This window comes from Leishmania infantum, chromosome 20 (genome assembly GCF_000002875.2).
Source record: "Leishmania infantum JPCM5 genome chromosome 20".
Lineage (NCBI taxonomy): Eukaryota > Euglenozoa > Kinetoplastea > Trypanosomatida > Trypanosomatidae > Leishmania > Leishmania infantum.
The window spans coordinates 99,587-121,821 of record NC_009404.2 but is presented as its reverse complement, the minus strand read 5'-3'; the positions used below and the strand labels follow the sequence as shown (position 1 = coordinate 121,821).

Here is a 22,235-nt window from a genome sequence, read left to right as displayed (position 1 = left end):
GCGCGCGGGCGATGCTGTGTCAAATACAGTGAACAGAAGGCGTGAGCACATGCGCTGACGAGAGAGTTGTCGCTAGCACACCGTTACCGCACGCTCAGACAGCGTCAAAGGTGGAGCGAGGAGCCATCTGTGAGCCGCATCCACCGTAAAAAAAGCGTATGGGACAGAGAGACAAGGGGGTTAAATAGACAGGGCGCGATGGAAACGGCAACTTGCGTACGCGTCAGTGTCGCAGCAGTGGAGAGAAGGGAAGGAGTTCTTCAAGTTCAGTACTCCGGCCATAGAGCATGAGGTTAAACTAAGCTGCACCTCCCCACCACCACACGCACACCACACACACACACACCAGCCCTGTCACAGGCCCCCATCCGCGTCGTGCGAAGCAGCCGAACACGCGCACACACACACACGTTACAGCGATGCGCCTACTCATTCATCGGAGCATCGCCTCGGACTCAGACTCCGCCCACCATCCCCGCCTCGCAGGTCGCCGCACAGCCGCTCCCATTGTGCCGGTCGCCACGCGGTGCCGCCATCGGGGTGGCCCAGGCTCCCCACCACCCCACCGGCAGGGCAGTGCGAGGGCCTGGTGAGGTAGGTGCGGGTCAGGCTGGCGCATTGCCCATCCCATGGATGGCGCACACGTCTGCACTGTCGCGGCTCGCTCTGACGCCACGCCATGCTGGGAATCACCACCGACATTCGCAGTGCTGCATCGATCTGAGCCCCACTTGCGCCGTGGGTGCTTGAGCCCGTCAGCACGCGAAGATGCCCCCTGTCGCTAGTGTGAAAAGAAAGAGGGGTTGCAGGCATGAGGTGCGCACAGGTTGGAAATTAGTCAACGGGCCATGTGAGTTGGATGCAGCGTGCGTGGCTGTGCCTGCGCGTCGTACGCGTTTTTGGCTGGAGCGCATGATCGACCTCCGCCGGATGTGGCTGCAGGATGCACCGTAGACAGCGTCCACGCGGAAACAGGTGGTGTGAGGCAAGCAGCGGAGGAGTCATACGAAATTAGACTCTGCCGCACGGGATGCACCTGTAGAAAAAAGGGCTGACTCCTGTTTATGTCTACCCGCAGCAATGATACGTCTGTGTATAAGTTGGCCTATATGCCGAGCTCCCCTTCCGCGACAACTCCAGCCGACTCGTGCTCAACGCGGCGATCCAAGAACCGGTGTGTTGGGCAGCAGAAAAGGCGGCGGTGAAGGCTTCGTCGGTTCCGCCGAGGCCTGTCGTGAGTCACGAAGTGCGTGCAGCTGAGGCAAGTAGAGCACCTTCAGCTCCTTTACCAGTTTGGCCACCTTCACATCACGCTCCAAGTGGCTTAGCGGGGGATCCAGTGGCTCTTCCCCGCAGACGGGACACGCGTGATCCGCCGCTGACACTCCTTCCACCGTCGGCGGCGTCGGTGCGCAGCACTGACATAGCACCGCCCCACAGCACGACATGGTGAGCGTCAGCAGCGGCAGATGATAGCACTGACAACAGAAGAAGTCCGTCAGCCTCGCGTCGAGGTTCGCCAATTTGCCTTCGTCGATGAGCTCATTCAGCTCCTTGATGTCGTCGCCGCTCACAGCAGACGGCACGACAGCCAACACCCCTTCCTTATTCAGCAGTGAGTGAGGCGAGTCGAGGCGGCGGGACGACCGACCGGGTTCTTCCTCACCCCACATAAGGTCGACACGGCGCCGCCGTCTGGCGAACTCCGATTCGGCGGCGCCGTCAGTGTTGAGAGAAGGGCCCTCTTTGGCGGCTCCCTCAGCTGCACGGCCGCCGGCATTGCCACAGTCCCCAGTGCCACCGTCAGCACCGACAGCGACGCCTGTGCGGGCCCCGGGCGCCGCCACTCGGGCCTCTGCCCAGATGTCAGCGTCGATACCCACGTGCAGGAGATTCTCTGCATACGTGAAGACAACCAGGTGACCATCTTGCAAGAGATCCTCGTTGACGTTGAAGAAGATGTGCTCGAGAGCGTCAGCGGCGATCACGCGCAGCGGCACCGGCTCACGATCTGCGTCGGCGGCACGACCAGCGTATGATGTCTGCACCATCACGCAGTTAAACGTGAGATCGTCCTTTTCCAGCGACAGTGTGGAGGACAGAGGCGACTCCCTCCAGCAGAGATCTCTCAGTCGAGAGCCCGATATCTGCAGCGGCGCGCCTGCCGCGGGGACGACAGCGCTGTATTTCTTTGCTCCCCAGGCCCGCACATGGCGAGAGCGGTGGGCCGTCTCTCGAGATGCTGCGATAAAGAGTCGGTCGGGGGGCAGCGCCTGCGGCACCCTCGAGCTCTGGCCCTTGACAACAAACACAAACTGCATTCGCTGAGATTAGAGCACCGACAAGCGGGACTGAATAAGGAGGAGGAGGGTGGAGGGGGCGCCGGCAGGGACTCGTCGAGGCGCGACTTTGCGCTGCTCGCCCCCCGTCCGCCGCCGTGCACAAATCAGGCGCGCGCTATTTTTCAATGCAATCAACGTCCTGCAGTATTCACACGCACACACGAGTAAAGACGCCTACGTGCGTGTGTGGCCGTCAATCCCAACACGTGACCTGCTGAAGACGGTTGTGCGCCCTCTCTCGGACACGGCGGGGGAGGGGGGGAACGAAAAACGGCACCGAGTACCCGGGAGAGCTGGTGCGTGCGTGTGGGTGTGTTTACTGGTGAATAAGAAGGGAATAAGTGGGGGGGGGGGTACATGAGACATGCGGAGAGAATAGACGGAAGTAGAGAGTGATAGCCTCTTCAAAATTCTTGCAAGGCAGGTATGCGGAGCAACACCCTCTCCGAGAGTGCATGCGCATGTGTCTGTATCTGTGTGTGCGCCTAGTGAGCAATATCCTTCGCGGTGCCCCAACCAGAGACACGCGTCGCAGAGTCCACCCGCACCAATGCGGCGTTCACGGCATCGATCCAGGCATTGCCTAGCAGTGGCGAGATGGGGGGCAAAGGCGCGGCGTCAGTTCATGCCTTGTTTTCGTTCCCAGTTCGTTGTTGTGTATCCGCACTCCGCCCACCCGAGCGCGAGCGACTTCTTTCATGCACGTTTTTGCTGAAAGGGTAAACACATGGATGCGCACGAAGAGCCTCTAACGGCGGCAGCATACCGGAGCCGACGTGCGTCTCTGTCCTCTTGGAACGGTGGCCAGGGCGAGAGAGGGAGGAGGACGGCCACATGAGCCGCACGTGGGCTGATGAGCAGCCTCGAACGGCGTCTTGTCGACCCTTCTCCTTCCCCTCCCTGTGCAACGCTACTGGTGACGACGTGGTGATGTGCCGTACACGACCCTCGACGAGTCTGGCGAGACCCAGCGTGGGCACACGTGAGTTGCGGCGCGGAAGTTATCCGCACGGCGCTCGAACAAGAGATCCGATGGGCCCGCGTTAAGCATTATTTCCTCGCCCCTTGGCAGTGCACCGTAGGCCTGACGTGCCGTCGCCGCCTCGTGTGCCGTTCCGTTGTCTCTGTCATCCATACTGTGCGTCTGCTTGAAACCCTGCAGCAGCCTCGTACGAATATCCTCCAGTTCCTCTACCACCGGTAGCGGCAGGGCTGGACGACCAGCCCGGTGGGCGGCAAGCACGTAATTGATCTCCTTGATCCCCTCCAACACCGTGGGGTGGTCTACCGAAGATGAAGTGAGCCCAGTGGAGATAGCAGCCGCAGAAAACGGCTCAGGAGCAGTATCAGTGCCATTGGCGGACGTCGCCATCGCCGCAGGCTCACCCGTTTGCCGCTGCAGTGAAGAAGACAAGCGCGCAAAGGCGACGGGCGCCTTCTCTTCGATGTGCGGGCGTGGGGGTCGACAGCGCGGCTCCGGAGCCGCCGCCGCCTCATCATTATCGGTGCTCCAGCGTTCGCTGAAGCCCAGTGGCGTCTCGCAAAACGTCGCGAGGGGGTACGTCCTCGCCTTTGCCGGCGGCGCGCCGCCAGAAACTCCGTGTACGCTCTGTTGGACTATCGGAGGCGACGGGCCATGGCGAAGGTTGCTGGAAAGGACGGCGCGCTGCCGCTCAGACGGTGCTGCTGACTGCCCATCGGCACCGGCGGCATCCCCGCCGTCGTTAGAGCACGTGTACACGCTCTCCAGGGAGCTCTCCAGCTCGAGGACGCGCCGGTGAAGACGGTGAATCAGCTCTCGCTGGAGTCGAATGTGCTCCACGAGCTCCTCCCGCGGCGCTTGCCGGAGCGCCTCTTCAAACATGAAAGCCCGCCAGCAAATGGAGGTCTGGAACCGGAGTAGGGGTAGGTGGAGAAGAGGGAGAAAAGGGGACGGATACCTTTGCTGTCGTTGTAGCGCGCGGCAGTCGCAGCGACAGCCCCTGTCTGCGCTCGAGAAATGGTGTGTTCTTGGCCGCCCGTTTGCGGGAGAAAGAGGGAGAAAAGAACCGCTCTCGAGTAGGCGACGCGGTTTCGTGCAAGTGAGTCGCAAGGCGTGTGTGTGTCGCTCTTTCCTGCCGTGTGTATGAGCGTGTGTCTGTGTCGGTCGGTCGGTCGATCTCTCACCCACGCAGCAGCCCCTGACCGTCAGCAGGGGGTGGGCAGCCGGGTCGCGATAATGCACGCAACACGAAAATGAGCACAGAAGTGGCGGGGAAAATGGGGAGCGGCATGTACAGCAAACCGTCATGTCCTCGCCAACGAGAGAGCGAGAGGAGAGTAGAACGCAGGGGAAGGAGGGTCGCGACGTAGACAACGCAGCGCGCATACACGCGCACGTCGGCGCACCACGTGCTCCGGCACACCGGCGCGTATGCGAAGATGCAAAGTTTTACGTGCATGTGTGGCGTTGCTGGTGCTTATGCGGGGCAGTTACTCGCTCATGGAGGTGGCTTAACACAACGAGGAGAGTGGGAGAGCCAGAGAGGCTGGGCGGAGTACACCTCATGGCTACCGCGCTCGTGCATGGGTGAAGGTGTATGACCACGACTGGCTATACACGCGGGGCAAGTCGCTACGACAGCGGACTCAAGGACACATACACACGCACACTGGCACACACGCATCTCTACCACGCACTCCTGCTGCGGCTCTGCTCGAGCAACTTTGCGACGGCCGCCTGCCCGTAAACGGCAGCGGCGGGTGATGTCGGAGTCTGGCCAGCCTTTCGCTTCTGCCCCGCCGCGGCCGCGTTACTACCTGAAGCAGCGGCGGCTCCAGGACGCAGCAGCACGCGCTCCCGTCGCACGATCGGCGCGTGCGCAGTCTTGACGACTGACAAGGGAGCCTCGACGACGACGTCCTTCTCATCCGCCTCCGCGGCGATGACGGCAGAGTCGGCACGGCGTGCTTTGCGGGCAGGGGATCGTGCCACGGCGCGTGCCATTGGTGCCGTGCGTGGCGCATCGCCAGAACTACTGTCTCTCTCGCTATCATCCGAGGCAGCGTGTGCATCGCCTACATCATCGCGTGCCTCATGCGGACTAGCAAAAATGTCTGGGCCGTCACTACGGCCCTTCTCGGTCAACTTGTCCTGCCTCTTTGCTGCCGATCGCGCGTTCCTCTGCATGTACGCGGCGCGCACCTGCCCCGCCGTCATCATCGGTTGTCCGTCCAGCAACTTCATATTGGGGAACAAGCGAAGGAGACGCTGCTGCACCGCGATGGGAACCGCACTGGTGCCTGAGGAAGAGGTCGTCGCTGCCACGTCTGCGATTCGCTCAGCGGTGGTTAGTCCGGCTGCCTTGTCCTGCAGGGCACCCTCCTCGATGAGCGGGTTGCCGCGCACATTCAGCTGCTCCAGGTAGCGGCACCGGCGTAGGGACGCCACAGATGCGAAGAGGTTGTTGCTGATGTCGAGGATGTGCAGGGAGCGCAAAATGACGCCATCCGGCTGAAGAGAGGTGAGGTGGTTCTGTGCTAGCCGCAGCTCCGTCACCATGGGCAGAAACCACCGCACCGGCAACGAGTGCAGCTCACAGCCGCTCAGCGACAGCTTCCTCAGCCGTGACAGCCTCTCAAACACAGAGAGGGGGTGCGCCAAGGCCAGCGCGTGCCGCCGCTGATTGTACGCCGACATCTCCGGTGAGCCACCGAAGGGTTCGCGAGCGGCTGCAGCGGTGTTGGAGGCCGACCGATCCGTCGGGTGTGCAGCAATCCCTCGGTGATTATGTCGCTCAGCCGCGGACGCTCGGCGCTTCTTTCCACGACTCGCGGAATCGCCGCCGTCGCCGTCAGCGGACATGGTGGTGGAGGCGCCGTCGGCCGCGTCGTCGCTATCCTCGTCATCCGCCGCTGCACTCGCGCGACCTGGAACCTCACCACACTCTGTCGCCACCTGCTCCACGCCCCAGGTCGGAAAGAGCTGGCAGAGGTGCGTGTTGCGAGACAGCACGACAGTCTCGCACTGCTGAAAGGTGGAAAAAATGTCGTAGTTGCGTTGCGCCACCGCACGCAGGTCTGCACTGCTGTGACTACTGCTCCTGCGCAAGGACTCAGGTAGGTGCTCACGTGCAGCTTCCATTTTCACTGCATCCTCGCCAGCTGTCGCCACGACATCGGCAAGGAGCGGAGAGTGCAACTGCAGGCGATTGTCGTTGGCAATGAGGGTGCGCAGGGTGAGGGCGGTGTGCTCGAGCCCTTCCAGCGACTCCACCGCGCAGAAGGAGATGTTCAGAACGGAGAGGCACGTCCCGGACAAGCCCTTCAGCGAAGCAAGCCGGCCGTTGTGCGCGACGTTCAGGTTAGAGAGGTGCTGCAGCGTGGCCAGGGGACTGAGGTCTGTGAGGTCATTGCCCGACAAGTCCAGCTTCCGCAGCTGACGGCAGAGGACTCCAATCGAGGACGGCAGGGCAACGAAGCCTTTTTTACTGCACAGCAGCTGCCGTGTTGTCTCCACATCTATATCAAGCGAGATCGACTCCACAAACTTCTTCGCTGTTTGCGGGGAGCTCTTCGTCATGGCCCCCACAACCGCGTCGCGTGCAGCCTTGGCCTCGATTTGCTGGGCCCGCGTGAGCTCGATCCCGCCGGGCGCAGAAGTCGTGGCGGCACTGCCGCGACGCGATGCGCGCCTTGCGGGTGGCTTGGCAGAGGTCTGCGGCGGGCGCCGGGGGTTCTGCGACGGCGCACCACGCGGCCCTGGTACTGGCGTGCAATGGCGCTGCATGATACGGCAGAGCGACCTCGTTTTAGGACGCAAGCGTTCACGCGGCCACGAAAGCCTCTCTGCTTCTCTGGGTGTGCCGACGGCTGTGCGGATATGCAGCAATTGGATTATAGGGAAAGGGCAGAAGAAGAGGTGAAGGATTAGAGAAGCGAGTGCAAGAGAAACGCACACGCCATCGGCCTCATTTCGCTTCTCTGTGCATGCACACGCAAGAGGGAAGGAGGGAGGGAGAGAAGGGGAAAAGAATACAAGGCAAGCAACACCGGCGTTGCCCGCCTCCGCTGCTGCTGCTGCTGCACACTTCCTCCACCCGCTTTCGCCTCACAGCTGGAAGAGTGAATTTTCAGCAGGGGTCCACATTATCATCATGAACACTGCCCCTCCTCCTCCTCTTGTTGCTGTTTTGTGTGTTGCAAACGACAGTCGTGTCAGGAAAGGGCTCAGCGCAACGTGTGTGAGAGAGAGAGATGTAGACAACAAACAACGACAGCCTGAACACAAACACACTCACAACACACATCAAGTAGCTCACAGCTATCCCAGAAGCAAGGCCTGCAGTGACGTAGAGAGAGAGCGAGGTGGTGTTGGGGGGTGGAGGGTGGAGAAGACACACAGAGCCAACCCAACATACGTGCGCAAGCCGAAGCTCTGACGCGGGCGGCGTACGTACAGCTTAACAGCACGCCGGGCTCCCCGCAGCACAACAACAACAAAGAGTCAGCGTAGTGCCTGGCGGTCAAGCGCTCCGTCAAGAGCACGAGATCTACAGCACCAAGGAGCGGCCATCATGCACAGCACCCGGCATTTTCTCCGGGTTCTGGTGGTGGTCGTACACAGTAAAGGCGCTGATGAGAGCAACCGTCAGGATGTACGAGTGGTAGCGTTTCAGTGTCTCCAGAACAATGTGACCGGTGCGCAGGTACTTCTCATTCGGGTTGCGAGAAGTGATGTACTTGGTCATTCGGTGAAAAGCCTCCTGCGAAAAGCCGCCGCGCATCACGAGAGAGCTGCGCAGCATGGTTCCTCGTCTTCCTCTTCCGCTTCTGTTGGAAGGGGGTTGCGTGTGCGTGTGCGCTGCGATTATGCGCGAGGAGTAAGGAAGACGGGGTGCGATCCGGTGGATGGAGGAGAAAAGATGCTGCCGAGGGAGGCACACAAGCGAAGACAGATCGACCTCGTATCACATACGGGCACGCGTAGACAGACCAGCCGACTCGTGTAGATGAACAGGCGTGGGTAGAGAGCACTAGGGCAAAGGAAAAAGGAGCGTCGTAAGAGTGGCGCAGACAGCGGACGGTTTACGCGGGATGGTCGGGTGGGTGAGGGTGGGGGTGCAGCGTGGCTGCTGTGCTGAGAAGGACGCAAAAAGACGAAGGGGGGCACGGAGGAGAGAGCACGACATCCACAAGTGCTTCCATTTTGGGCATCGGTGAGACTTCGCCGATGCATCCGTCCTCGCTCCTTGCACTCCCCTCAGCGTTTCATTCCACAGGGAGGAACGCGGAGCGCACAAGGTGCCTAAGACATGCTCGACGGCGCGAAAGCCCTACACAGATGGAACACACTAGCACTGGCGGCGAGGCGCCGCCCTTGATGCGAGCATCTCTGCCACCCTTCTGTTCAACTCGATTTTGCTTGTTTTCAGGCATTTTGGCCGGCTTTGATGCAGTCCTTCTACTTGGCAGGAAGGCCTCTCCTTCCCCTTCATCGCGTAGGCACTCACGTGCACACAAGTCTGGAGATCTGGCGGTGCACACCCGCTGAAGAACGAATCCACACTGCAGTATGGGTGTGGGTGTATGGCATGCGCCACTGCATCCCCGCAACACTCTCTCACGCGCGTATGATGCACCCTCACGCTCACGTGCGTGTTTGGTAAAGGACTGCGAAGACGAGAGAGCAAGCGAAGCGGACGAGAGAAACAACACGCAGGAGGGAGGGGGAAGTAAGCACAAAAGCAGCTCAACGTGACGGGCTATCGAGAAACAGGGTGAGCAGAGAAGGTTGTACAGCCCGCATTGCTCATTTCTGTTCCGCTTTTCAGGCAGCTGGAGTCAACCCTCAGGATTGAGTGAGGGCACCGCTCAGTGCTTCGTACCTCAGGGTCCAGCACACCCGCTCTCTGTGTCGGGAAGCCAAGCAGCCCCTTATGTCCCTGCCGATGTCAGACCACCTCTGGCGCAGACAGGGTCAAGCACCCCACGGCGCAAGGAGGGGCCAGAGCGAGCCGCGACAGTGCAGACGTGTGCGCCATCCATGGGATGGGCAATGCGCCAGCCTGACCCGCACCTACCTCACCAGGCCCTCGCACTGCCCTGCCGGTGGGGTGGTGGGGAGCCTGGGCCACCCCGATGGCGGCACCGCGTGGCGACCGGCACAATGGGAGCGGCTGTGCGGCGACCTGCGAGGCGGGGATGGTGGGCGGAGTCTGAGTCCGAGGCGATGCTCCGATGAATGAGTAGGCGCATCGCTGTAACGTGTGTGTGTGTGCGCGTGTTCGGCTGCTTCGCACGACGCGGATGGGGGCCTGTGACAGGGCTGGTGTGTGTGTGTGTGTGGTGTGCGTGTGGTGTGCGTGTGGTGGTGGGGAGGTGCAGCTTAGTTTAACCTCATGCTCTATGGCCGGAGTACTGCACATGGCGAAAGAAGAAAGGCTCGAGTTACTTCTCGGGTGGGAGAGAGTGGGTGGTGGAACAGATGAACAGATACAATGGACATACACCTGAAGCGGGAAGAGGCTCTGTGTGTGTGCGTTTGCGTGTGGAGGTGTGAGGCGGATAGGAAAGAGGGAAGCCGCTCGAAGCATCAGCCATGGCGGGGCGGAAGAGAAGGCGGAGAAGCGCAGACCATCTGATACGTTCCACCACAGACATGTGTGCACGTAAAGATGGACAGATCCACCGTCGCGTCGCCCGCCCGCACCCCCGCTGGCATCCCCTTTCGCCTTCCCCTGCCCTTCAACGCAAGCAAACAAGAACGCAGATCATTGAGAAAGAGGGGCGGTGGCGGTGGTGGACGGAAAGACGAAGAGCCGCTAAATGAAGACGTCTGTTGATGCACCGTCGATACATCGGCACTTAGCGAGGGGATTGAACGTCAGGACCGCCGGCGTCAGCAACAGAGGCCGCACACTAGCGAAAAGCCACACAGATACAGGTACAAGGGAAGAGGGATTACAGAGAAAAGGAGGAGGCGCGCAAGCACACACGTACATGAGCATGAAACATGGTTCACCTCCGCCGCACCTCACACGGATATTTGGGGGGGGGAGAGGAGAGAAAGTAACAGGTGACCAAAAAGGCGGCACCCATCGATGGCACACGCACGCACGCAGGACTGCAAATGCACATGCACATCCATGAAGTGCACGCAACAGCACCGCCAACAACACAGAGGCAAACAGACCAGGAGGAGGAATCGCTGGGAAAGGAGAGAAGAGGAGGTGGTGGAGAGGGGCGAGGAAAGAGGAGGAGCTGCACGACAGTGATTGGTGGGAAGTGTGCGAGCGGAAAAAAAAAAGGGGTGGAGCGAGAGTGGAGCGCGCGGTACAAAATCTGCAGGTAGACCCAGAGAAACCCAGAGTGCACAGACTTCTTTCCCCCCTCGCCCGCAAACCATCCTTCTCTGGAAAACCAAAGACACTTGTGCGTGCGTGCGTACGTCTATGTGTGGCGGTTTCCTTTGGTTCGCTGTCGAAGCAATGGAAACGTTGAGGAGCTGATGAGAGATGGAGTAACGAGCGAGAAGAGGGGCAGCAAGAGCGTTTCAGTGAGGCAAGGGGGAAGGGAACGCGAAACGGCTCCAAACAGATGAGAGAGAAGTGTGATGCCGATCGAGAGTGGGGCTATGAAGGAGCCGCTCCTCTTTCTCGCTTTCCCTTCTCCTCCGCTGCTCTCCGCGCCGCGCCTCTATGGCTCCTGCCCTGCCCTGCACACACACGCACACACTCTGCAATCACCCCTTGGCACATCCTACAGGAAAACAAGGAATGGAAAACGGCGCCAAACGCCGCCAATGATACATGATCGCCCCAAGGACACCCGCTGCTGCGTCACTACACACGCCCGCACAGGAAGGACGAGGAAAGGGTCTCTACTTGTTGAAAACACCCTGGCATCGGGTGGTACCACTTCATCATCGACCGTAAGAACGGAGACGGTGACGGCCGCGACAGGGATGACGAGAGTGCGGCGTTTCCACGCTCAAAGCACGAGCTGCACGCCTGTTTTGTGTGGCGAGTAGATCTCATTCAAGTGCGCGATGCCGTGCTGGTTGCCTATCAGCACAAATCGCCGCGGCACCACCGGGTAGCAGCCGTTTTTCATTGCTCTCGAAAGCTTTTCAAAGTACTCGCGAAAGTACTTGGGAGTCGCCCTGTCCAAGCCACACCGGGAGAGATCCATGACGGAGACGGTATGCGGCTCGTAGTGAACAGCCAGAAGGCTACGGAGAATCTGAATGAGGCCCTCCGCTCCCACCCCCGGGTTGTCGCTGAGGCTGAGCACGTTCAAGGAAGGAAACAGCGGCACCTTAGGGCCACGCCTGCTGGCTGCAATGTAAGCCTCCGACGGCCGCGAGGCAGGGCTGCCGGCGATGTGGAACGCCTTCTTTTGTGAGATGCTGCTCATGGCCTTGTGGTCCACTGGAAACAGGTACGCAAACAGCCCAGCCACGGAGTGTTGATCAAGGTTCATGTTGTTGAGGTAGAGTTGCCGCAAAAGTGGCAAGATCGTCTGATCTTCGTTCGCGGCCGACATCGTGGCGAGCATCGTGCCGAAGCCGTCGTCGGTGAAATAGTTGCCATCCAGCCGCAGCGAGGTAATCCACCGCAGCTCCTTGAGTTGAAGAGAAGCAAACAGGCGACCCAGCACGTACGGCGCTGTAGGCTCCATGTAGCAGCTGCTGAAGTCTAGCTCTACCGTGCTCGGGTTGTCCTCGTGCTGAGTGGTAAGCCGAGTATGGACGTCCTGCAGCTGCACTCGATGGTAGCCGTCCTTTGTGACACGCTTGTTTCGTAGCTCCTGACGCCACCACGCCCATGTACCCGTCTCCACCTCAGCGCGCTCCGTAGGCGACATGTGAAACAACTGCGGGGCGCTCGACGACGTGCTGATAGAGGACAAATCCATGTTATCCATAATCGTGCGCAGCTCCGCCGGGCACGTCAGATTCGGATCCTCCGCGACATAGATGTTTGTGCTGGCACTGCGTGCTCCCTTAGCCGCCGAGTCCCTCGCGTCATCCGCAGCACTGCGCTGCCGTAGGCTCTCATCACAATCCGGAACTGGGATTTCTAAAGACTCTTCCGAGTAGGACCTCTGGAATGCCGCGGCAGAGGCACCTCTGCTAACCTTGCTGTCGCTGCCCACCACATTGGAGTCCCTCTTCCCTTCCTCCGTGCCCTTCTTGCACCTCAAACAGCTGGCATCGCATCCCATCGTGACGTCGAGAGATGACACGCAGTGAAGGGGGTTTGGTGTCAGAGAAAGACAACTCCGTAAGGGAGGAGGAGGACAGAGAGAGAAGAGGACAACAACCGAGAAGTCGGGGCCGACGACAACCTGGGAGTCTCCAGCAAGGCTTGAAGGCGGCGCTGTCACCGTTGCGTGGTGGCAGGGGCGTAGAGGAGAGGACGGTGTGTCTCTAATAGAGTTGACAACGACGCAGATAACGAGAGTTGGGAGTGCCGTATGTCGCTCGGTGCTCTGGGGTGTGCGTGGGTACTGAAAACCAGAGAGAGAAGAAGAGAGGACAGCAGCAGCAGCAGCGACGACGCGTCTAAGCTGCACCACGAGCACGAGAGCCGTTTCTTCAGAGGTTTAATGACGCTGCAGAGTTGCGTGTGTGGGTCAGCGGGGTGAGGAAGGAATGGAAGTGGGGAGGGATGATAGAGAGTGGCGGTGAGGGACCAAAGAGGCAGGGGCCGCAACAATGGCGCGATGGTCCTAACACGAGAGTACGTCGGGAGAAAAGGAGGTGGAGGTGGTGACGTTCATACGCAGTCTCACACACACACACGCATACACACGCACGTGAGAGGGGCGTAGAGGGAGGGCTTGATACATTGGTGTCGGGTAGGTGCAAAAAAGGCAGAGAGACATCATAATGAACATCGGCACGGCACGCGCGCTCGGTGCGAACTGCCGCCAGGTGCACATCTGCATCGAAGAGAGGAAAGAAAAAAGCAAGGCCAGCGTAGCCCCCATCTAAGAAACTACAAGAGCCGATACCATGAGCAGAGGGGGATGGGGAGGGGAGCTTGTGCCATTCTGCGTGCAAGTCACTGCATCAGAGTGTACGCAACCACTCGCCCAAGTTCGCCGTGCACGGCGGCTTCAGAAAGCTGTTGGCGCTACACCCCTGCATATTGGGGATGAACAGCATTGGGTGCGTCGCGTCCTCGCTACACAAAGGTGCCACGTGCGGCGTGGGCCGCAGCGGCGATGGTGACGAGGAGGGCATCACAGGCAGCGGTGCGTCTCCGCGGGCAATGATATCCGATTTGGACTTCGTGGACGCTGCTCGCTTGCTGTAGATGCGGGCGCATGTGTCACAGAGGTCATACTGGTAGCAGCGCGCGCACTTCCATCGGGTGCCGCGGATCATGCTGCGGCACCGATTGCAGTAGATGCCGTAGTGGTACCTGGAGGGGTTTGGTTTGAATCGTTCCGCAAGCACAGCAAGCGGAGCGACGTTGGAAGGGCCCCACAGCAACGGCAACGACGGGGCCCAGACGCCAGCTGGAATCCGCAGAAGAATGTGGTGAGGTGGATGGTGCAGGGCTGTGAAGGCGCACACCTCACACAGGATGGCACTCTTATCACTCGAGGCGCAATGCAAGCATCTTAAATGTGCGCTGACGTCGACGTTCATGGCCAGCTCGCAGTGTGCGCACGTGGCAACGTGCGTCTTACCTTCCACTCGCATCTGCGGCGTCACCAAATTCAACGACGACACAAGCGGTGCCGAGGGCTCTATGATACTGACGTTGAACTGAAAACCGTCTAGCTGATGCATGTGACGCAGCTCCGTGGCAACCGGCATCAAGTCTTGCCCGGTGACGTACTCGCCGTCGAGTCTCACGTACGAGCTGGCGACACACTCCACAGCCTTCCACGGATCACTGGTGTAAGGGTTGCGTATCACGTACTCCCGTCCAACACAGGCGGTGAAGCACAACGGAAGGCGGCGTTGCACGATGTGCTTGCTCAGCCGGTCGACAATGTGGGCGCGCTCTGAGGCAGTGAGGTTATGCCATGTGTTGTCGTTCTCAGACAGTGCCAGCGTTGGTGCGCCGCGCTCGCCTCGCCTGCGGCGCATCTTCGGTGTGTCGGCGATGCCGTACATATCCTTCGCCACCTCAAGTGTATCGCGTGAGGAACGGACAATCACTGGACGTCTACTGTTATTCATGAACAGCTTCGCTCGAGAAGACGCTTTCGACGATCTGCTGCGGCCTCCCGGGCGCGCGCCGACGATGAAGGGGAGCGTTTCGATGCAGAAGAGAGTCGCCACCTCTGATTGAAGGCCCTGATGGCCACACCATAGCGACAGCAGATCGACTTCGGGGCTCTGCCAACCATGAAGCCCTCCTTTCAGGTGCTCGTACGCCGTGCGAGCCTCGGCGACATCCTCGTCCACGTTCAGCAGAACGATTTGCGCCCGCTTCGGAAGCGGCTTCAGCAGCTCGATGCGAAAAGTTTCCTTCGCCGGGAGACGCGGCAGCACCTCGCCCTGCTCGGCTGCAAACGACAGCCAAGGGTCTTTGTCCAGGAGGACCGCGTACCGCCCTGAGAGTCCGGTTTTGTCCAGCACCTCTTGCAGGTGGGAGTCGTTAAACAGATGCCGCCGCAGCCAGTCCACGCATTCGGGGTAGCGGCACGACCACACGACGAAGACGGAAGGGACAGTGGCGGCAATGCAGGCCAGCGAGACCCGCGTCTCCTTCGCGGTGGCCACGAAGTCCTCCAGCGCTAGTGACTCACGAGAGCCGTCCGCGCCGCCTTGATCTTTCGGCGCGCCGGCATTCTTGCCAACGAGGTGGGCGAACTCGTGCGCGTAGAAGCGCAGCGTGTTTGCGCGCCCTGAGGTGCTCAACTTGTCCGGCGACGCGGCCACCGTGTCCACCCGCGTACCCGCTTCCTTCCTGTTTGCTGCTTCGCTGGTCGACGACGTCACCGCCGACTCGCGTATCAGCTGGCGTAGGCGATGCTTCATCTTTTGCTGCCGCACCTCCATGTGGCGGAAGATGCCGCATCGCATGGCGCAATAGACGCGGTGCCAAAGCGCGTACGCGTTGGTGTGGAGAGACGGCGTGAGAGGCTCCAGCAGCAGGTGCGGGACAAGGTCGCCTGCCTGCAATCCCACCGTGACAGCAGTGTCGAGGTCACGCACCGAATGCAGGCGCACCTGCCGCACGAACGCCAACAGCGCCTCCCTGTGGCAATACGGCACGCGCCCGTAAAGGAGCAGTCGGCGCGTGGTGCTGATGGGCTCTGCATGAGCACCGAAGCACATTAACTCCTCTCTTTCCATTACGCGGAGGTGGCCGTGGCGCAGACACGTCCCAGAGATGCGCTTAAGCAGGTGGAACACGGCCTCTAGCCGCTCGTACTCCGCGAGTGCCGCCCACTCTTGCGCATTCGACACGGCCCCCTCTTCTGGCGATCTTTCCGTCGAGAACGACATCGCAGCGGACTCTTTAGTGCTGGGGAGAGCGGGCCACGGAAGGGGTGGAGGGAAAGAACCAAGGGCCGATGCTTCGCAGGCACGAATGCAAAGGAAAGAGGGAACGGCCGGGAACAAAGAGAGGCGGTAGCAGCGGCAGGCGGCTGTGTCAAGGCCAGCTTGTTGAGGGGAGTCGAGGAGGTACGCGCAAAGAGACCCCCCGGCGCGCCCTCCTTCTTTTTATCGTGTATTTTTGTTTTGGAGATGTGCGTCGCTGTGTGTGCTTGTGTGTCCTCTTCGACGCAGAGAGAGGGAGACGAAGCAGCGAGTAAATAGGTGATGACATGCGGGAGAAAGTGAAGAGGAGCGTGAACAACGCGCAGAATGTTTACCACATGGAACAGTCATCGAATGCATGGCACCTGCTCAAGGAACTCCGTCTCACCGTGCCACTGCCGCTTGAGATGGCGGCTCAGAGTCCTACTGGCTTTACCCCGTGAAGTCAGCCTTCGCGACACTGCGGACATCGTTTGCAGAAGGCAGCGCCTCCACCGGCGCGGATATGGGGCCGTTACAATGTACTCATGGTGCGCCGCATTTTTTTTGGCTTTTCATGCACATGAACGCGCAAGGCCTCTGTGGCTGTCGCCATGTTCTCCGTTTCGCCTTCTCCTGCGGATACCTACGCTAGCTGGCCACTCTTGGCCTCCAGTTTTGCGCACCCTGATGGGGCCGCCCTCTTCTTCACCTTTGCACGGCAAGGCGCCGTGAGAAATCAAACACACATAAACAACAACGTCGACAGGGAGAGAGAGATGACTCAAGGGGCAAACATGGATAACGACAGATGGGTGAGCCAAAAAAAAGAAAAATGAGCAACAGCAGCGCACCAGTGCAGTAGAAAGCGAACAAAACAAACGGGAAGTGACCCGCCGCGGCACCGCGCCGCCAACGCGCCACCTCAGCCAAGAAAAGAGCCGGAATCGCCTCGCTTCCGCACAAAAAGAGAACACCTTCGATATTCTCTTTCGTCGTGTGCAGTACTCCGGCCATAGAGCATGAGGTCAAACTAAGCTGCACCTCCCCACCACCACACGCACACCACACGCACACCACACACACACACACACCAGCCCTGTCACAGGCCCCCATCCGCGTCGTGCGAAGCAGCCGAACACGCGCACACACACACACGTTACAGCGATGCGCCTACTCATTCATCGGAGCATCGCCTCGGACTCAGACTCCGCCCACCATCCCCGCCTCGCAGGTCGCCGCACAGCCGCTCCCATTGTGCCGGTCGCCACGCGGTGCCGCCATCGGGGTGGCCCAGGCTCCCCACCACCCCACCGGCAGGGCAGTGCGAGGGCCTGGTGAGGTAGGTGCGGGTCAGGCTGGCGCATTGCCCATCCCATGGATGGCGCACACGTCTGCACTGTCGCGGCTCGCTCTGGCCCCTCCTTGCGCCGTGGGGTGCTTGACCCTGTCTGCGCCAGAGGTGGTCTGACATCGGCAGGGACATAAGGGGCTGCTTGGCTTCCCGACACAGAGAGCGGGTGTGCTGGACCCTGAGGTACGAAGCACTGAGCGGTGTCGCCCCGTTCCCTGTCATCAAGGAGAGCAAGTTTGAAAGAGAGCAGAAAGGAGAGGAAGGCGTCCCCCACCCTCTGTTGCGCACATGTACAAGGAGCAATATACACGGCTGGGAGTGAACAGAAAGCAGGCCTACCCAAGAGCGGGGCAAAAGAAATAGGGAGGATCAGCACTTTTTATTTGGCTTCTTTCATGGGTATAGGTGCCTTTGCGTGTGTGATACACCTTGTCTTGTACGCACAACAGGACGAGGGGCCAGAGAACGAATCAAGGACACGAAGCGGCGTTGTGATGGCTGAGTTTCGCCTTGCGCCTTCAGCGAACTACTTGGTTTCCTCGTCGCATAAGGGTTGTGCATCCGCTATCTTGATATAATAGTAGGCGCGCGTACCGTAGCCCTCCATGGTCTGCAAGAAAAGGTCGCCACCAAGCGACTGTGCGTACACGCGCGACATCGGAAGCCCGTACCCGTAGCCAGCCAGCGGCGATGGCGCCGTGGATGCACACCCCTCGCCCGAGTCACCAAGCTGCAGAGCTGGTTTGCTGACTGACGTGTATGAGTACGCCATTGCCATGGCAAGTGCTTCGTCCGTCATGCCCATGCCTTCATCCGAGATACAGATGCACGCATGCTCCGTCCCTTCTTGTAGGTTGATCAAAACGCGAACAGGCGGCATATCAGCGCACGTAACCATCCCAACGTCGTTGCGCTTCATGTGTGAGTCCACTGTCGCACGAAACGCGTTCTTCATCAGTTCCAGTATAATGTACCGGATAGTTGTGCTCATGTAGGGGAATCGGAAAGCCTTGGAGTCTGAGGTGAACTCAAACTCGGTGTCTGGGCAGTCGCCGTAGTGATCCGTGCAAATCTGCTTCGCCTCGTCAACAGCGTTGCGAACTACGTGCTCAAGATTCATCTCAAGATCAACCATCCCGATGCGTCTGGGATTGCTGCCCATAGTCATATCCGGGTCGTGGTTGAGGAACATGCGAGAGATGAAGTTGTACGTGATCATACAACGATTCACAGAGTCCAGTGGGGCTTGGATGTCTTGGATCTCTGCGTAGGTGAGCACGTTCTCCTCCGTCATGGGGATGCTGGCCCACCGCTCGGATGTCTTCTTAAGATCCACCAGTGCTCGCCGATGAGATGAAACGTACTCCTTCAGCTCCAGGATTCCAAATGCCATGGTTTGCAGCAGGTCGCGCTCTGCGTGCTCCTCGTCAATGTCCTCCAACACTCTGCGAAAGTGCTGCACTTGGTCGTCGGTGGCAGGGATTTTGCAGTTGATGAGCTTCTGAAACGAGCGGAGAAGCGTTGCACGAACGGCCAAAATCGACGGCATGGCGTTGAGGCCAGAAGGAAGTTTGTCAAGTCCGGTAATGAAGTGCGCCAAAATAATTGGAAGCGCCTTGTGGCAGAATATTGGCGCGTGGTACGCCCTATCGTTGAAGATACTCAGGATACGCTTAATGTCCAGCCTTTTCATTTTGCGAGAGGCGTAAAGGTCAACCAATCCGTTTGCAGCTTTGCTCTCTTCCAGAACTTTCAGCTTCGACTTTATGCCATTCACCTCCTCCACGAGCCTCTCTAGGCGCTCTGTGCCCGAGCTTTTCGTCGATGCCAAACGGAACCCGGCCGTGGAGCCGAGTAACTTCTTAATCGGAAGCAATCGCCGCATCATTTGTCTGCCCTAAAGCGTTTTCGCTTCTTCGATTCCGTGATTCACGAATTCAACTCCGCAGAAAGAGATATGTACTACGACATGAGCCCCGCAGTTGCAGTTCGTACATGGAGGAGCAAAGAGTAAGTGAGAAAGAGCTATGGAAACGACGCAGTAAGTACACCACTTGCAGAGCGCTAGCGTGCGGCACACGCCTCTGAAAAGCAGCCGCGTACCTTACTACTCAGGATGCATGAGGCATTTCCGCTACGGAGGAAAAGGGGAAAAAAGAGCCTATCAGTCCTGTAGCTCGCCTTCTATGTCTCATGAAGTGACCACCATGTACCTCACTTGTGCCTTTTGTCATCCCGCCTGATGAGTTTTTGTTTACGCTTTCCTTTGAAAGTCTGTACAGGAGGCAAGGGCCTAACTACATCGTGGAAGTGAGAGACAGGAAAGAACATCAACAAAAAGAAACAAAAGCAGCAACGCAATGATCTACATGCACATTCAACCTTTCAGTGTGAATGCGCAGCATACTTTTGTGCCTCTTTCAGGGCGGCCTCCTTGCACCATTGTCCGTTTACAGGATCATCTTTGTAGATGAATAGGGCATCTCTGTCGAGCTTCTTCAGCGCTACCTCAATATCTGCGACTGTCTTCTCCAGCTCCGTCTTGCGCTTTCGCATCCCAGCCGTATCCTTTGAGAGCGGCATCCTCTGCAGTTCATAGATACACTCATCGTTCCGCCTTCGCATGCTTTGCACCAGCTTATCGTGCTCTGCCCGAGGGAGAAGATAAATGTACTTGGCATGGGCCTGTTGCTGACGCTGAGCCTTTGCCTCCTGCAATGATTCTACAAAAGCTTTTTCCTCAGCAATTTCTCTTTTGACACGCGACATGTACGCTGGCGTCTCACCAAAACTCTTACGGCTGGTTGGAAGTGGTGCTTGCATCTTTCGTCGCTTCGGTACCATGTTGCTAATCTCCACGATGTTCGAGGTGACGAAATTCTTTGTTGCATCCCGTGAAAAGGCGCCACCACCTCGGCCATCTGCTCTGTAGTCCCCACTGCCATAACCATGAGCAGCTCCGTTGTTTGCGCTTCCTTGCGCGCCGCTGGGATCCTGGCCGCTGCGCCCAGCATCAAGAGAGCCGTTTCCATCGGAAACAGGATTGCCATCGGCATTGTACTGCACCCCCGCCAACGCGCTGTCCCCATCACCACTTCGCCCGCCTTGGCTGAACGGGGTCGAGTTGTCCACAGGCGGTTTGCGGTACATTTTTTCCTCATGTGCTGCGGGTGCGATGTAGCGGATGCCATCTCCCTTTTTCAGGTACTTTTGGGGGTCGATGGAGTCCCCCACATTTTTTCCAATGACAGCCTCCCGCTGCTTGAAAAAACGCACATTCGTGCCGTCGTACTCCTTTCCTTTTTCGAAAAAAGTAGAGTAACTCGGCTTTTCTGGCTCAGCCATGTGCTTGTCATACACGCCAGTGTACGGCGACTCGCTTTTACTGAGCAGCTTCTGCTCCGAGGCGCTTTTAGCGTAAAGGCCAAAAATACTCTCTCCGCTCATCTTGAATTCTGGCCGTTTGACTGTTGCGACGACTTCTTTCATGCCAGACAAGAGAAGGCGCAAATAGAGAGACAGCAAGAAGTTCAGGTGTTGAAACTGAATAGAGCAAACAATGAGAAAGTGATCCGCCACATTGAAGGAGATCGCCTGGTCAACAAAAGCGAGGGCATCAAAGATGGGCCCATCATGCTGGATCTACGTGTCCACATTGAGCGAAGTAGCGGGCACGTGCAACAGTGTGCCTCCTACCCAGCGCTTACACGACGTAGTCCGCAAACGAGGAAATTTCTTTTTCATGCGGAACAGAGGTGAAAAACTTGTATAGTACACGATGGCGAATACTCAAGATGAATAATGCAGAGAGAAAGGCAACAAGACACTACAATTTTGGAGAGGTGGAGCGCCGCACCCGCTCTAGTTTACTCTCCTTCCGCTTCCTGGGCGGCGAAGCTAAACGATGCTGTACACACCGTGAGCTGATAAGACTGCTCTCGTGGAGCGCTTCAAGGTTGACCTCGAATGCAAACTCCTGGTACACGCTTCTGGCGAAGGAAGCTTCTTCGTTCTTCAATCTGTGTACAAGATCCTGTAGCGTCGAGCGTGGAATCGTCAAGCCGACCTGCGCACAAAACTGCAGCACTGCCTTTGCTACTTCTACAGAGCCTGTTGTGCGAAGAAGATCGTTCGCCACATAATCGGCCGCAGTAGCACTACCCTTGAAGCTGTCTTTAAAACGCTGCAGCTGCGACACATCCCTAGGGGATAAGGCGCGCGGCGCCGCATCGGCAACGACATGGGAAATGGAGAGGCTTCGTGACACAAGAGGGGCCTTCTCGCTTGATAAAAGAGACGGATCAAGCACTGAAGTGGAGGACACCGACGTGAGCGCTCTTCGAAAAGTATAGGGAGCGAGCGTGAGCTTCGTGTGTGCGCAAAGCTCACCAGAGGAGTTTTTGGCCAAATTTATATCCGTTTCCCAATCTGACGTGCTATAGCCCTCCAAAAACCCCACTGCCGACGCCAGGATGGAGGCTAGAGAGGAGGTGTTTCCGCTGAGCGACAAAAAGGTCAAAGGCGCGAGAGCCAGCCTTTTCATCGACTCTTGCCCATCTTCTGCGACTGCTCGAGAGGCAGGCGCCATCCATAGAGTCTGTGATGCACGGTGCATTGCATAGTCTATTTTTCGATGTAAGCCTCTTCCTGCTTTCAAGATTAGACTCTGTAAAGGACAGGAAAAAAAAAAGATGAAGAAAGCTGTGATGATGATAGAGAAGAGACCACTTCGTTAGCTTGCTGGAGGAGCAGGTCTAGCTCATAGGATTGTTTTTCCACAAATCGAGATTCGGCTTGAAAGCGAGGTTGGGGCACAGTACAGCAAGTCTTGCGAGCTTGAGCTCGTGAGTTTCACTCGTCCTGCCAATCTGTGGGTTGGCATGACATCTAGTGTTGTACAGCTTTCAAGGAGCGTTTCTCCAGTGAGGAGTGATCACCTCAAGGCAGCCTCACAGGAACCGGGTGCTTACGTGGTTAGGCCATTTCACGAGTTCCTGAAGCGAACGGGGGCCCTCAGACGCGAGGAGGCATCAGTGGAAGGGAAGTGGCGGAATCACAACTTCAGGTG

At 58.5% G+C, this 22,235-nt stretch overlaps 10 protein-coding genes across 10 annotated transcripts; all 10 read right to left on the bottom strand.

Annotated features, from left to right (window-relative positions):
- Window positions 1-429: 429 nt before the first annotated feature.
- LINJ_20_0380 (conserved hypothetical protein) lies at window positions 430-813 on the bottom strand (the record flags this gene model as incomplete). Its single annotated transcript, XM_001465175.1, has 1 exon — window positions 430-813. The coding sequence occupies one exon, from the start codon at window positions 811-813 to the stop codon at window positions 430-432; it is 384 nt and encodes a 127-aa protein (XP_001465212.1).
- A 338-nt stretch (window positions 814-1,151) lies between these two features.
- On the bottom strand, window positions 1,152-2,321 carry LINJ_20_0370 (conserved hypothetical protein; the record flags this gene model as incomplete). The annotated part of the gene is made up of 1 exon (XM_001465174.1): window positions 1,152-2,321. The coding sequence occupies one exon, from the start codon at window positions 2,319-2,321 to the stop codon at window positions 1,152-1,154; it is 1,170 nt and encodes a 389-aa protein (XP_001465211.1).
- A 931-nt stretch (window positions 2,322-3,252) lies between these two features.
- On the bottom strand, window positions 3,253-4,206 carry LINJ_20_0360 (conserved hypothetical protein; the record flags this gene model as incomplete). Its single annotated transcript, XM_001465173.1, has 1 exon — window positions 3,253-4,206. The coding sequence occupies one exon, from the start codon at window positions 4,204-4,206 to the stop codon at window positions 3,253-3,255; it is 954 nt and encodes a 317-aa protein (XP_001465210.1).
- An 804-nt stretch (window positions 4,207-5,010) lies between these two features.
- Window positions 5,011-6,465, bottom strand: LINJ_20_0350 (conserved hypothetical protein; the record flags this gene model as incomplete). Its single annotated transcript, XM_001465172.1, has 1 exon — window positions 5,011-6,465. The coding sequence occupies one exon, from the start codon at window positions 6,463-6,465 to the stop codon at window positions 5,011-5,013; it is 1,455 nt and encodes a 484-aa protein (XP_001465209.1).
- A 1,408-nt stretch (window positions 6,466-7,873) lies between these two features.
- On the bottom strand, window positions 7,874-8,128 carry LINJ_20_0340 (conserved hypothetical protein; the record flags this gene model as incomplete). The annotated part of the gene is made up of 1 exon (XM_001465171.1): window positions 7,874-8,128. The coding sequence occupies one exon, from the start codon at window positions 8,126-8,128 to the stop codon at window positions 7,874-7,876; it is 255 nt and encodes an 84-aa protein (XP_001465208.1).
- A 3,184-nt stretch (window positions 8,129-11,312) lies between these two features.
- LINJ_20_0330 (conserved hypothetical protein) lies at window positions 11,313-12,248 on the bottom strand (the record flags this gene model as incomplete). The annotated part of the gene is made up of 1 exon (XM_001465126.1): window positions 11,313-12,248. The coding sequence occupies one exon, from the start codon at window positions 12,246-12,248 to the stop codon at window positions 11,313-11,315; it is 936 nt and encodes a 311-aa protein (XP_001465163.1).
- A 1,150-nt stretch (window positions 12,249-13,398) lies between these two features.
- Window positions 13,399-15,798, bottom strand: LINJ_20_0320 (conserved hypothetical protein; the record flags this gene model as incomplete). The annotated part of the gene is made up of 1 exon (XM_001465125.1): window positions 13,399-15,798. One exon carries the CDS (start codon window positions 15,796-15,798, stop codon window positions 13,399-13,401), a length of 2,400 nt encoding a protein of 799 aa, XP_001465162.1.
- A 1,895-nt stretch (window positions 15,799-17,693) lies between these two features.
- LINJ_20_0310 (developmentally regulated phosphoprotein-like protein) lies at window positions 17,694-19,052 on the bottom strand (the record flags this gene model as incomplete). Its single annotated transcript, XM_001465124.1, has 1 exon — window positions 17,694-19,052. One exon carries the CDS (start codon window positions 19,050-19,052, stop codon window positions 17,694-17,696), a length of 1,359 nt encoding a protein of 452 aa, XP_001465161.1.
- Window positions 19,053-19,552: 500 nt separating this feature from the next.
- LINJ_20_0300 (conserved hypothetical protein) lies at window positions 19,553-20,656 on the bottom strand (the record flags this gene model as incomplete). Its single annotated transcript, XM_001465123.1, has 1 exon — window positions 19,553-20,656. One exon carries the CDS (start codon window positions 20,654-20,656, stop codon window positions 19,553-19,555), a length of 1,104 nt encoding a protein of 367 aa, XP_001465160.1.
- Window positions 20,657-20,993: 337 nt separating this feature from the next.
- LINJ_20_0290 (conserved hypothetical protein) lies at window positions 20,994-21,782 on the bottom strand (the record flags this gene model as incomplete). The annotated part of the gene is made up of 1 exon (XM_001465122.1): window positions 20,994-21,782. The coding sequence occupies one exon, from the start codon at window positions 21,780-21,782 to the stop codon at window positions 20,994-20,996; it is 789 nt and encodes a 262-aa protein (XP_001465159.1).
- Window positions 21,783-22,235: the final 453 nt, after the last annotated feature.